The 14,483-nt window shown below is 40.4% G+C and overlaps 1 protein-coding gene across 5 annotated transcripts in view; it reads right to left on the minus strand.

The window, feature by feature from the left end:
* Positions 1 to 5,317: 5,317 nt before the first annotated feature.
* LOC132116304 (lysine-specific demethylase 6B-like) overlaps positions 5,318 to 14,483 on the minus strand; it is a 90,416-nt gene continuing 81,250 nt past the window's right edge. For 4 of the 5 annotated variants that reach the window (XM_059525114.1, XM_059525106.1, XM_059525099.1 and 1 more), the window contains 14 exons: positions 13,409 to 13,912; positions 9,549 to 12,685; positions 9,296 to 9,422; positions 9,026 to 9,131; positions 8,693 to 8,898; positions 8,459 to 8,559; positions 8,253 to 8,321; positions 7,918 to 8,066; positions 7,691 to 7,805; positions 6,905 to 7,092; positions 6,486 to 6,627; positions 6,282 to 6,408; positions 5,966 to 6,136; positions 5,318 to 5,872 (listed from right to left, as the gene is read on the minus strand). In XM_059525114.1, the coding sequence (XP_059381097.1) occupies positions 5,849 to 5,872; positions 5,966 to 6,136; positions 6,282 to 6,408; positions 6,486 to 6,627; positions 6,905 to 7,092; positions 7,691 to 7,805; positions 7,918 to 8,066; positions 8,253 to 8,321; positions 8,459 to 8,559; positions 8,693 to 8,898; positions 9,026 to 9,131; positions 9,296 to 9,422; positions 9,549 to 12,685; positions 13,409 to 13,912 (5,166 nt within the window). In that variant the 3' untranslated portion in view covers positions 5,318 to 5,848. The remainder of the gene's footprint in view (positions 5,873 to 5,965; positions 6,137 to 6,281; positions 6,409 to 6,485; positions 6,628 to 6,904; positions 7,093 to 7,690; positions 7,806 to 7,917; positions 8,067 to 8,252; positions 8,322 to 8,458; positions 8,560 to 8,692; positions 8,899 to 9,025; positions 9,132 to 9,295; positions 9,423 to 9,548; positions 12,686 to 13,408; positions 13,913 to 14,483) is intronic. The other variant, XM_059525122.1, reaches the window with a different exon arrangement.

Below are 14,483 nucleotides of genomic sequence, written 5' to 3' on the forward strand. Positions count from 1 at the left end.
GAGATATGTATGTGTCCTGCCTGGCAGTTATAGCAGTGCCTTTCTCTGTGCCTCCCTCGTGCCCCCTCCCCTTTTCCCTTACCCCTCTCTTCTCTCTCTTTCTTCACTCTTTGTATGGGGGAAGGAATGTTTATTTAAAGATCTGAAGTGAGAACTTTAATTACTCCGGATGGATAGAGAGGGCATGAAACACCTCACATTTACACCACATGTTCCAGACTTCCATTATTCTTATTTAATCGTATCATAAACTGCTCTTACCACATGGGGACGAGTGTTTGCTTTCCTGTAATCGTGTTGGTTTGATTGGTATTGCCATCTCTACGTGTTCTGTGTATAAACACGTTATCCATCATCCTCCACCCATAATGCAATTGTAATGCAACTATTGCTGGACTTTTATGGGGCATTGCAGAGATAACAGCAATCCAAAGTCTTATTTTTCTGTGCAATTATTTATTTATTCATTTTTGGTGAGGCTGTTCACATGGCTTTTAGGACCATATCAGAATTTAGAATTTAGAAGTGTAATTAGAAATCAAAAGAACTTACTGTAGGACTTCCGGTCTTTAATCTATTCATCAGCATTACTTCTTTAAAGGGGTCATATAATGCGATTTCAAGTTTTCCTTTCTCTTTGGAATAGATAAGATCTCTAGTTGCAAAGACTAAAGTATCAAGCCCAAAGAGATATTCTATAAAAGTTAAGACTCTTCCATGTCCTCCTAAAACTCCTTGTTTAAACAAGCCCGCACATGTCTACGTCAAGATGTGGGAAGATTTGGATAACACGCCATTGTTTACGCAAAGGTAGCAGCGCGTTTTTATATTTATGTTTTTAAATATAAAAAACAGCGCAATGTAAAAAGACAGTATAAGTCATTATAATAAGTAATTATGTCCCCATTGGATGCAATAAATGCTCCGTTTGTAATGGGTTGTATTGGTTTTGTTTCATCGCACCGTGACACGTCATCACAGTATTGTTAGGGGCGTAACATTTCCAGCATAAACTATTTTGATGTTTGTTTTAGAATACTCTCCTGATGGAAGATCCAAACATGGTCTATTATAAGATTTCTAACAGAGGCAGAAGGGTTTAGATTTTTTGTTTCTTGGTATTTGATACAATTCATGATGCCATGTATCTGAACATGACATCCAGGACCTCTGACAGTAAAACAGGCCCACAACATTAAAGATCGAGCAGTATATTTAACCCTGGACATTTGGTACTTTTATCCATTTGTATTAAACCCATCTGGTTGCTTTACTTCTCAAACATTTTTGTTTTTTTTCATCTGACCTTTTTGTTTCATCTGAGCATAGAAGGCAGTGCCATTTTTAAGTTCTAGTCGTGTATGACAACTGAATATGCTGGAGTTTGTTTTTGGATGAGCGAGGAGAATTTTTCTTGAAACCCTCCCGAACAACATGTGGTTGTAACCCTAACCTATTTTTTTTTTAGGCTTTCTGACCCCAGGACTCAACTAATCTTTGCAATTCTCCGGCTGTAATCATTGGAGAGTCTTTGGCCACTCAAACTGTCCTCCTCACCGTGCATTAGGGCGATATAGACATGTCCTCTTCTAGGTAGATTTGTAACATCTTTAATTGATTGGAACCACTTAATTATTACCCTGATGGTGGAAATGTTCAATGCTTTAACTCCTTTCTTAAAGCAACTTTCTATTTTGTGAAGCTCAACAATCTTTTCTGTTCTGCACATCAGAATTATATTCTTAGGTTTTATTCCTTGTGATGGATGATTAAGGGAATTGAGCTTTTCTGTCCCTCATATTTATAATCCTCTCATAGGAATTTCTAGGGGTGCCAATAATTTTGGCCAACATACACTCGAGAAAAAAGTTTATTTCACAATGAGATCCCCCCTCAACTTGTTTTACTTCAATGAAAGATTGAAATTTTTTGAATGAAAGATATACTATATTATAATTAAAGAAATGCAGATTTGTTTCACATCCACCTTAGTTCATATTTACCAAGGGTGGCAATAATAGTGAAAGGCACTGTACATACATATACCAAGGTTAACAAAGTTGAACATTTGATGTGACTGAGGCTGTTTTAGGGTCTTTTGATCAGACTCTAGTTTTGAAGGCCACATGGGAAAACAGAAATGATCACAAACAACTGATGGCAAGGACAGATAGAGAGAGCTGAAGGAAGGATGGAGTGGAGCAGCATGGTTCCTCCTTCATGATGAAAAGAAAATCAGAAAATACAGTGGGAGTGGTTGCACAAGGGAGGAATATAGTAAATGTTGGGTTGCGTAACTGATAAGAACCCATCTGTGGTCAAAATCACACACAGATCAATTAATGTGTCAGATATAAGATTTCCCACTGCTTTCTAGAGTCAGTGGTTACTTTACTCTTTCTCTGTTCCCCTGGGTAGCGACCCCTGACCTCACTCAAAGGAGTGCAGTTTAAGACAGTTTAAATGAAAAGGTAAAACCTGTGCTAATATGCAGGAGGAGTGAATATTTATTTTTCTTTTTTTCTAAAGGGAAGAAATAAAGAAAGCTTGATTTGGTAATTATGGCAGACTAAACTGGCTTAATTAATTACTGGCTAAATGGTGTTGTGCAAATTATATCCAAAATATAGCTTGTCAAGGTTTGCGGTAAGTAGTTAAAACCTCTGCATATTTTATTTTTTATAAGGGTTAACATATCTTTGAGTGATTCGTTTTCACCAGCCTCTGGTTTGTGGCAAGTGCTATTTTGAGTTCACCTCAGTGATGCTCGTCTTTGGGACTTTGTACATTAAACAAGGATTTGGCTTTCTGAATGGAGCAAAATTTAGTCATGTGATAAAGGAAGGGTGAAAAGAGCTTCCTGTACTTACAGGAAGTAGGAAATCCACAAGACTGCGCAACATTAAATTCTGAATGAACCTCTGTCCTTTTTGAACTCTTTACTTGAGGTCCTGGGCAGTTTTGTGCCAAGTCACTTTCAGCTAGCATACTGGGAGTAATATGATGGGAGTAAAATTTCTGCAATAACTGAGCATGGATAACAATTTATTACAAAATGTGTTATCAGTTGAAATGAACGCTTGGTGTTTGATGCTTAGGCTGCTTGATGTATCTGACCATCATTTCAACAGCCATCAACATCAGGAGCCCACATGGGTGTGTTAATATGGAACACTACTACACAAAATGACTAAATTTCTTGTGCCAAAAGTTTAGTGATAGGCCAGATGACTGAGAGCGGATCCCAAACGCAAACAAGCTTTGGTTCCACTGAACCTGCGTCAGCAGCGAAGAACAGGAAAGAACTTTGATAGGGATGAACCTGACACCAAAACATGAGATCAGCTGTTAGCATGACACTTGTTCCCTCCACAAAAAGCCAATAGGATTTTTCCACAGGCTTTTGGATTATCACAAAAAATTTATATATATAACTATTCAATCATAGTTCATGACACTTTCACGTTTTGTCCATCAAAATAATCTTCACAAAGAAATATAACTGAAGAATTGTGAAGCCTAAATAAAACCACCAGAACTTAATAATAATAATAAGAAACGTGTCTCCACTAACTATTCCAATAACATTCTAAAGCATTTCATCTATTAAATACCAGCCGAGGGAGCAAGCTTTTGGATATGGTAAAATTAAATTTATTTTAGTGAATAAAGTACTATATTTCAGCTTTGACTGCGACTGAGTGTGTAGGAGAATATTTGCAAAAAATATATATATATATATTTTTCATTTATACATTCTATGTGCTGTATCATGAATAAATCACAGCTGAAAACGGTTTAATTTATTATGTATCTTGTGAGTTTATTTATTTAATGATGTATGCATGACCCCTGCTGGCGTTTGATGCAAAAGATGAAAGATGCAACATAATGCAAGCAGGGGTCACACATACTTCATTAAATACATAACAAACAGTTGATTCTGCCAAAATCCATAATAAATGTAGCAGCATATATATATATAAAACACTTGTAAATGTAAGCAACCTGATAATGAATGTAAGCATATTTGTCTCATATACATGTATTTTTTTCAGTTACTGCTATAAATCACCATCCTTCTGTTTTAAGTACTGGGCTTTTTAAAACGTGATAAATCATTAAGGCTTTTGAAACCTTGCTGCTTTGACTGAATGAATACAGAGACATGGCACTGATCAAAGTTTATCAAAAGCATTTAATATTATTCAGAGTAATAATATCAATGACACACGAATTCACAAAGTGTTTAAGACATGTCTGGCTCAGTTTGCTTTGTGTGTGAATTCCAAAACAGTGCAGATTATAAATAACCACAAAAATAAAACGAAAAGAGGAAAAGTGTGTATATTGCAAAAAGGAAAAATATTTCTTAAAAATAGAGACTCGCTCAAGAAGAACTCAGCACCATCTATATCAATCAAAACCATTTTCCTGATAATACATGAATTATTTCACACTAACGCTTCTAAAGCTGTAACAAATTACAGTTTATAAATCAAAAACAATAATGCGTTAAATCCCCTTTCACACCGTTACTCATTTCAGTAAAATGCCGCAATTTACAGTTCAATGTGATTTTTCGGCCTTACAGTATGAAATCCCACTACAGCCAATTACTGTATACTGTGAATATATAAAGATTATGGCTGCTGTATTCAGCACAGCACCTGTGTCCTCAAACAAACAGCATTTACAACAGGACAGAAGCACCACTAAATGTGTAAGAGTATCAAAAAACTGATTTTAGCCCCGATTCATGAATCGCCTGAATTCATGAAAGAGTAGCTGCTAATCTAGGCTCAGAATCACTGACATCAGTCCAAGTCACCATCTTAGTCGAAAACAAAATGAGATACCAAGTCACCTGTTAACATGTGTTTTGTGTATAACAGACAACTTCTGATGAATAAAACCCTACCCTCTGTGCTCTACAATCTACATGGACAAAGAGACAGTTCAGAGATATTTCATATATAGACAGGGAAAGATATTTAAAGGGGCAAGCACCAGAACTCGAAGCTTGGAACTCATAAAAAGAACCAGCACCCTTGAAATCTTACTGAGGATTTAGACTAACAATAGAAAAACCCTTAATACATCTCTGATAACCAAGTTGAGGCAGGGGAGAACATTTTATATCCAATAAATAGAAGAACATTCAAAAGAGAATAGATCTGTATAGAGGTGAGAAACAATTCATTGAATATAACAGACGAAACTGAACAATTATACTCGTAAAATGCAGGAAAAATGACTGATCCGAAATGCAATCCTAAAATGCTTGTCCTGATGATATAAACACAACATTCCATACTGAAACTGAAAACGTCTTTTAAAACCCGTATGTTTTGAAGCATTCTGAACAACTGTATTTCTTTTAATTCTTAATGCTTTAGAAAAATGTCCATAGCTCTATTATTAGTATTATTAATTTTTCTCTCTTCACTAAATACAAGTCACAAGGCCAATGTGGTATATATCTAGGCTATTCTAGGTTTAAAAATAATAAATTATTAAAAAAAAAAAAAGCACCCACGGAAAAATACAAAGAGCATTTACACATTTCAGTATTCAATACCCCAAAAATTAAGAACAAAACCCAAAACGACAGGATCTCGGCAACTCTGCCGCTTGTAAGCCACGACAGCACCAAACTGGAGTCTTATTGGCTGATTGGTTTTGTAAACAGTGCAGAGTAAACTGGTTCTCGATTGGCTGTTCAACAAATATTAACAGTAGTAAGTATTTTTTTCCCCCCAAGTCTTAATTGGACTAAAATAAAAGATCTTGTCCTGTGAACAGGAGTTTTGGTTATGGCTGTGTGAGGACGAGGGATGAGACGTCCTCATCGGGAGCTGGAACTGGTAGCCTGAGAAAGCACACATACAAATGAGAAAGGTTAGCTCTTTTTGAAGCTTCGCTGTTGTTCGTTCACTTTGACGAAAGGTGTGGGTGCACTCACCAGGCTGAAAGAGTCAAACACGCTCATGAGCTCCTCCATGCGGTACTGCTCCAGCACTACTACATTGGAGAGGTTTGGGTTGCGTTGTCGTGCACAGTCCTCACAGTGCACCACATACATCTTCCGACTGCCATTCTCACTGGTCACAAACAGCAGGTTAAACACCTCCACCTGCATGAGAACAAAAACAAAAACTTGCATTATTATTGTGTAACTTGTTTTTTTTTGGAACAGAATTCTGCAGGTCTTTAGTTGGTTTTTCTATTTAGGGCCTGCCTACATATACTTTACAAATTACGTGGCACAATACACCCACATCACACTCGTTACAGTAATAGGCCGGCTCATCCTTCACTCTGCTCTGGTAGGAAATCTTCTTTCCTCCTGCCACCAGCTGGTCCCTCAGAATCTGAATGTGCTTAATAGACTGGAGGAGACAGTGTCTGAAAAAGAGGAAAGGCAAATGGATTAAATGTCTGCTACTAAACTGAGATGTAACTTGCCGCTGCTGCATACTCACTTGATCATCTTGTAAGTGTCTGGGTCAGTGAATTTGACATTCCGTGCCAAGTTCCAGGATACGTGAATCATGGGAACGATGGATTTGACTTTCTTCACTTCGTTCCACTCAAATCTCTCTAAAGCCAACTGGTACTGATAAGCTACAGAGTCAGAAAAACAACTTTTTACATTTTAGTTTTACACATTTAGTGACAATTAGATTAACAGTTGCAATGACTGATAAAATGTATTTCAAAGTGATTAGATTTTATTTTTTTCCACTGAAAGTAGGCTATTCCTGGCACACATCATACATATTTTATTGAATTGCAATGACAATGAAAAATCAGGATTTTCAGCTACAGGCACTAAAACATCCAAAAGCCACCACGTTTTGAACGATAAACAGAAGAGAAGTTAAATGTGTGGGTTACTCACAGCTGACAGGTCCCACATTCCAAGCAATGTTGTTGCACCAGCCCACAGCCTGAACCCAGTGTACAGTGCCTGCATTGATCCACACCAGGTCTCCTGGTCTTTGGATGAACCGGTACACAGGGATGTTAGCGCGGTACAAGTCATCCAGAACCGGCCACCATGATCCTGTCAGGTAGTCGACTCCATGTCTGATAGAAAAATTCACAAACTTTTTAATAAAGTATTTAGTTTAACCCTTTAACTGTCACCCTGTCCCGTATACGGGACGCCTACATTTATTTCGCTATATTACAATTAAATCTAATCTAGACAAACTATATATCGTTGGAAAGGTCTAAGACTCCCAAATATATATTTTACCAATGTTTTTTGTTAAAAATTATGTAGGAAAAGTAATAGATTAATTTATGACAAGAGTGCACCCTCAAAAATCTACATTGTAACAGGAGTTTTGACCTTTGTATAAAAAAAAAAAAAAAAAAACGACTTTCTTCGTTGCCTTTTTCTCTATCACATTTTAGAAATCATCAGAAATTATATATCAACTGAAAACTTAAATCTCAAAATTCATCCTTTAAAACCCATTTTAAATTCAGTCATTGCATTACCATGTAAATGGTACATCAATATCATGTTACAAAATGTTTTCATTCATGAATTCATGAAAAATGTAAGTTTGAATTGTGCACTATATAGTCCATGTTCAAAAATGTGAGTAACAGTTAAGGGGTTTAACAAATGTATAAGAATTAAACATCATTTGACTGTTTTTGTAATCTTTCTTACTTTTCACAGAAATCACTGATGGCCTCCCAGTAGTTGTCATGAACAGCAAACCACTCACAGTCTCCAGGCCCAATATTGATGTTTACGGAACAGAAGTTATTGTTCTCCTGGTGTCCTGATGATACAAGCATTAAACACCAATAAATAAAAAACTACTTGCCAAAGCAGACCTATCTTTGATTTCTACAACTCACAAATCAAGAAAGCTATTAGTGCTTGTGTCAAACCTGGTGTGCGGCAGCCAGGGACTTTCATGTAGAGTTGTACTGTATTCATTCCCAGAATGGTGTGGCCGACATGACTCAGCATATTACCACTGGAGGACACGCGCATAAATGCCGGCAGCTTCTGCAGCTCCTGCAGCTGAGGCTTCCATCTTAAGAAAAAGACAAAACACAATTTAGTTTGAAACTAAAACTGTATACAATCTTGCACTTTACATGGGCAGTATCCCATTTTTTGTATGCCCAACCAAGTCCTGAAGTTTTAAATATTTAGAGTGTTTATATCATCCAAATGAGATGACAAGAAAAGGTTATACATTTATGCACAGTAGTCTTACCTTTTCGGATCGGACAGGTCAATGTTGGTGCCAAATTTTATTATCTTCCCCACAGGTTTCTGCTCTAAACTATAAAGACAAATCACACCATTTTAAGTTAAAATATTTTAAAGATTTATACATGTATTAAAATATTTAAAAAAAGAGAGGCAGATATTTGGACAAAATCAAGAATTTGGTGCTGTGCTAACTTGCCAAATAATTACCTGGAGTTGGGAGCTGAAGAGCTACTGGTTGTATTCTCAGAGTTAGTGGCTGATTTCTCATCTTCATCATCATCATCCTCGTCACCACTGCCCTTCTCTTCCTTTAAAGGCTGACAATTGTATAGGCACATTTTAGTGCATGATGCATATGATTCAAATGGAAAATCATTTTATTTGTACAATATTTGCAAAAAACTGATTTTTAATGTGTTGGTTGTATGTTTGTGTTCAAACCTGTAAGCTCTCTTGGAAGCTGGAGGCCTGGTACTGGGCATACTTGGCAATTGTTGTATGCGACCTGCTGCTCTCGCAGGGCCAGGTCTGACCAGTGCCGCTGGGATCCCAGTTCTCATCAGCTGGCTGCTGGACTTGGGTCCGGACCTCTACTGCATGCTCCGCATTTGCCTCCACCAAAGATTTTGTGGAAAACAGACCAAGATCTATGAAGAGGAAGGAAAGAAAAAATAACTAAGTTTCAACAACAGCAACTGTTAAAGTTACAAAATATACAACTTGAGTATCTGTCCATCCATCCATCCATCCATAATACATTGTGCGTAAACCTACTTAATCTGAGGGAGCCAGCTAGTCCCCGGATGACAGTAATGGGGTTCTTAGAATCCGTGCAGAACTGTAGCAGGACCGGAGAGAATGCATCTCTTTTACTTTCCAACTGCAGAGAAACAACAACAACAACAACATGGAAATCAATTAAGACAAACTTTTACACATCGGAGCACTAACTGTGTTTTTACTGGAGCAGAGGTTATTGTGCATGTAATACACAAAAAGGCCACAAGGGGCAAGAGATACTGACAATGCTACTGCAGCGCTTACATAGATGCTAGGTGTGGGGGGGTTGAGTTTCTCTTGAGGGATGGGCAGTTCTGTGGTCAAAACTGGTTTAACAGAGAGGGCAGGTAGAAGGTACGATTCCTTAAATTTCCCCTTCACACGAGCCCCCCTGAAACAACAAGAAATTAAATATCAGTTACGGCCTTTTTCACGGTCCAAATCACCTCAAAATATATTGCAACTGCAGCCAAGAAATAAACCGTTTTAAGACTTCCAAAACACAAATATTGCTTACTTGCAAGCTCTGATGATTTCACTAGCTGTGTTCTTTATGGTGATTTCCTCCAGAGGAATCCTTCTCTCCTCTACCTCTGAAGCAATAAATGTCTCCCTGTCCCCACTCTCCACCTTTATGAGGCGTATCTTCAGTTCTTTGGGTGGCCCATCTGTCAGTGCTTTCAGTTTCTGAAAGTCATCAGAACATAATGCTGAAGAAGCTGATGGGTGATCAGAAGAACATCCAGAGCTGGCGCCCTCATCTTTACTCCGCGCCCAGTCGTCTTCTTCACTCTGGAGTCGGCTACATTCATCCTTTCTTCTCTTCTTGTCTCCGTCACGGTCTTGTTCCTTATATCTAAATTCTTTACTCTGAAGGTCCAAGTTACCCAGAACCTGCCTGCTCTTTTTTTCCTTGTGTGACTTTCCGTCCCTGTGCCGTCGACTTGAGCTGGAAGATGAGGATGAGGAAAGAGACGCATCATCGTGTCTTTCTCTGTGCTTTTTCTTTCTCTCTTTCCGGTCCTCATGTTTTTTGCTACTGCTACTGTGTTTGTGTTTCCTCTCTCGTTCTCGGTCTCTGTGTCGGTCCTTTTCTTTATCAGACTCTGCCTTAGAGCTCTGCCTTTGAGGGAGTACGTGTTTGTTCATCTCATAGCTATGACCAAGCTCTGCTAGTGAAGACTCTGAGATGGTGGTCAGTATTGGCCGTTTTTTCAACAAGTCTTTCACATTTCCAGAATCCTTCTCTCCTGTGGATTCCTCTGAAATATCTTCCTCATCATCATTGCTCAAAAGATCTGGTTGGCTTATCTTATCCCCTCTCTTCCTCTCTGATGCCCAATCTGTAGGTGAGAGGGGACGGGGCTGTCCTGAGTTACTAATGGCATTGGAGGTTTGCGTTGGATTGCTAAAACCTGGGTGATCGGATGAACCTGATGTGGGAGAAGTGCTTTGTTGTTGTCTGCAAATGTCAGGCTCCAGAGAAAGAGATGAAGAGTACTTCACTCCCATAAAAGCAGAAGGAGGAGGACGACCAAAGGGTCCACCTCTGTAGGTGTACTTCTGGCTCTCAAGTACAGATGCAAGGTTTTTAAACATGCTGTTCACACCTGTTTGATGGAGGTGTGGCCGCTGTGGTGGTGGTGAACAGGAAGGAGTTTCATCTTCATCCCGATCTGCTTCTTCATCATCCTCACACTCACTTTTCTCTACGTCTGGAAGGCCATACAGCTTGGCCAAGTCACTATGGCGATAGTTTGTTCCTGTTGTGGCAAGATTGCTTTCTTGAGACTGCATGCTAATGGAATTTGCAGGCTTGGGAATGACCTTAAGAACCTCCTCTTCTTCCTCAAGTGAAGAAGTACGACTACAAGGAGATGCCAGTGAACCTTGCCGACTTAACACAGGTGGGCTTGAATGGCCATCTGGCTGATAAGCCGCAGTCGGAGATTGCTTTAGGGCAGGCATGAGGTCTGGTGCACACAAATAACTCTTCATAGGTGCCACATTTGTAGAAAACAGAGGTTTCTGTACTGCCTGTTCTCTGCTCTGGCCAGAATACAACTCCTCCTCTTTCTTGATGGACTCATCCAGCATCTTCATAATGTTAGCCAATCCATCTGGTAAGAGCTCAGAAGTTTCCTCTTCAAATTGGGCACCATCAGAGTCACCACTGCAACTTCTAGCACTGCTACCCAAATTACCAAGTCCTGTACTGGGCATATGTTTTTGAAGGCTGCTTGTAGTCGTGCTGATAGGTGTGCATGAAGAGCGAACATCCTTGGGGAAAGCCTGATAAAGTTTGGGTGGCTCTCGCAGAGGTGGAGGGTTGGGAATTGCATTTATAATCTCAGCATTATGAGAGGTTTTCAACATGCTGACATCTTTGGATGGGTCAGGTTTCAATTGCATGGTGTGGCTGTGGTTGTCGATGGGGCTGATGAGACCTGACTCTGAGGGGTATATGGGATTCCCAGCGGAATTCTGAGATGGTGCACCACTTTTCCATTTCTCTCTTTGCCTTTGCTTCTCACGGGCATATTCTGTCTGGGGGGTGAGGGGAGGTGGTTGTGACCGTTCCATAATGTTTGCTGAAGAAAGATGTTGGGGCACTCCTCCCCGACTCAACCAGAGATAATGTGGTGAATTCTGGCTAGGAGGCGAGATGGAGGAGAGTGCATTGGCTGGGGACAAACGAGGAGGTGGAGACTCAGCTGCACTACCCGACAGCAGACGTTCCAGACTCTTGATGGCAGACTCACCGTGTTGCTTTGTCTCCATTTCTTGCCGTTCTACATTCCGTTTTCTCTCTTCATTCTGGTCTCTACTTCTCTCTTCTGCTTGCATGTGGCCTTGCAGCTCTGCATCAAGTTTATTCAAAGCATCAACAATGGACTGAGGGCTTGGGGCAGCAGACTGCAAACAGGACCTTGGGTAGACTGGGGCTGGAATAGTAGTAGTTGCCTGAGAAATTGAGGAGGAGGCTTGGATGGGTGCGGAGTTGTATGAATTACTAGAAATTGGCTTGAGGGCTGAGCTGACCTTTATGTGTTCTGTAGGTTGAGGGCAAGGTAACGGTGAACTGACTGGAGGGAGAATGTTGAAAAAGTGTTGAGAAGTCTTGCTGGTGATGACGCTCTCACCTGATCTCTGAAGACCTGAGTTTAGGGTGGAGGAAGAAGACGACACTGGGGTGTAGTTGGGTCTGCCTTGTCCTATGTGGGGTTGAGTGGACTGAATCAGAGATTGTGCCCCTCTATGTGTTTTTGGAAGGGTTTCAACACCAGGGTGGACACCCTGATACCCTGGATGCGTTACATTTTGACCAATCATTGATACATGGTTTGGGTTTGAGATTAACACTGAAGAATCCATTGCTCTCCAGTTGCTCAGGGTACTGGGAATGGAGGAGGTGGTAGAGGGTGCTGAGCTTGTGGCAGGGATGCTTCCAAAATTGGTGTATAGTTCCAGAGGGCGAGGTGGACGAGGAGTTTCTAGGTTTGGGGTAATGACAGGTTTTCGTGCAGGGGCCTGATGAGGGCTTACACGCTGGGGGGTCCCTGGACCCTGGTCGCCCCCAGTAAGCCTATTCGGTGCCTGAGAATGGTGTGTGGCAACCTGAGAATGCCCTCTTGCTGAAAAGTCACGTGATTCCTAAAGGGTAATTAATTTTATAGTCAACAAATCATATGACACAAAAATTGTAACTATTGATAATTAAATTTTACAGCACATGTTGTGTAGCATACTATTTACTAGTGATGCACCGAAATGAAAATTCTGCGCCGAAACCGAAAATTTAGGATGCACTTGGCCGAAAACCGAAACTGAAGCCGAAAATGGCTTCTTTTAAAAACGTATATATATATTGCTTGGATTTAATGGATCTGAATTGAAAAATCACAATATAATAATCAAACACGCGCGTTCGCTGCGAGCGTATAGTGACGAGCTGGACGCGCTCCGAGAGAAGGCCGTTAAAATCGATTCCCTGTTTTCGTTTTCGAAACTTGTGTTGGTTTGTCCGATCGATTGTGCAGCTTTTGTGACAAGCTTTTTTTGATTGTGACAGCCCTTTGACATGCTTAATCTTTGATAGGCAGACGCGTGATAACAGCTCGACCGTGAGTGAAACCTAAGCGCTTGCGCACGGATGGGAGGGGCGGGTGACATTCATTTTCGGTTTACGTTTTCGGCTGTTTTTTTTATTTCGGCCCGAAACCGATAATGCCATTTCGGCCGAAACTTTTCAGCGGACGAAATTTCGGTGCACCCCTACTATTTACTTATATTAAACAGCCAGCAATTTTAAGTCTTGAACAGGTAGATTTGTTTGTGTATCAGAAATTTTGTTTAATGTGAAACTCTGTGTGTTACCTGGTTCCTCCAGCGTTTATGGGGTTTGTGCTGAGGTACTGTGGCCTGGTTGCTGGCTGGTGGGCTGAAATGGTCCAGCCCTGGGTGAGGCTGGAACTGGGGGTGACTGTAAGGCACAGAGGTGTGGTTTGCTGGTGAGGGTGCAGGGCGCTCCCCATCTGCCAGTGGTGGTGATGATGAGGATGTAGGTTGGGGTGGAGCCTGTTTATTCAAAGAACTCAATGCAGAATCATGTCCTCTTTGTGAAGTAGTACCACGTTGTTCCACTTGGGTCTGGGCTGAAGGTCTGCTGTTGGGGTAGGAGTAAGTAGAATGGTGGATGTGAGGGTTCTGTGAAGGTGGTCCCAGAGACTGTGGTGACTGAGCAGTCTTGTGGGACTGTGGTGGAGGACCCCTGCTTTCTTCGTAGCCTCTTGTGTTGGGAACGGTGGGTGAAGACGTGGTTGATGGATTCAAGGGAGGCGGTTTATAGGGGAAGCTTCCAATTCCTGACTTAGCTGAATCCTGTAAAAAGAGAATAGGAATTGGCCATGTGAGCCAAGTACATCTAATGTAAAACAAAAGAGAAGACTAAACATCACAATACACGACTTTCATCGGATTGCTGTTCTTTACACAACTGTCGATCTTTGCTGATCTCAGTTTCAGTCATACCACATTTCACGCTACAGGTCTTGGATTAAAGACAGGTCTAGATATTTAACCAACTAAATTCATTCACACCTGATTTCTGGCTTTTGTCACAAAGCTTATAAGTAAAAGCTGATATAGTGGCAGTGACAGATTATGCCAAATATCAGCATGTCAAACAAGAAAATATTTTAGAATATCAAAATTCAGTTCTGTCAGGACCACTATCGTCAAAGATAACTTACAATTAGCAAACATTTTAGGTTGGGGGTGTGGTTCTGTTCTGGGCAAACACTCCCTGCCCATCCATGCAGCCAGGCATGGATAGGAGCTGGGAGAGCATAAATAACACCCCTATGGTAAATAGAACAGAACCAACATTAATGATTAATGTAACAGATATCATTAATGTTCTAAGTGATTATTTTATGTAACAACATAATTC

The sequence above is a fragment of the Carassius carassius genome, chromosome 3, assembly GCF_963082965.1.
Source record: "Carassius carassius chromosome 3, fCarCar2.1, whole genome shotgun sequence".
NCBI lineage: Eukaryota > Metazoa > Chordata > Actinopteri > Cypriniformes > Cyprinidae > Carassius > Carassius carassius.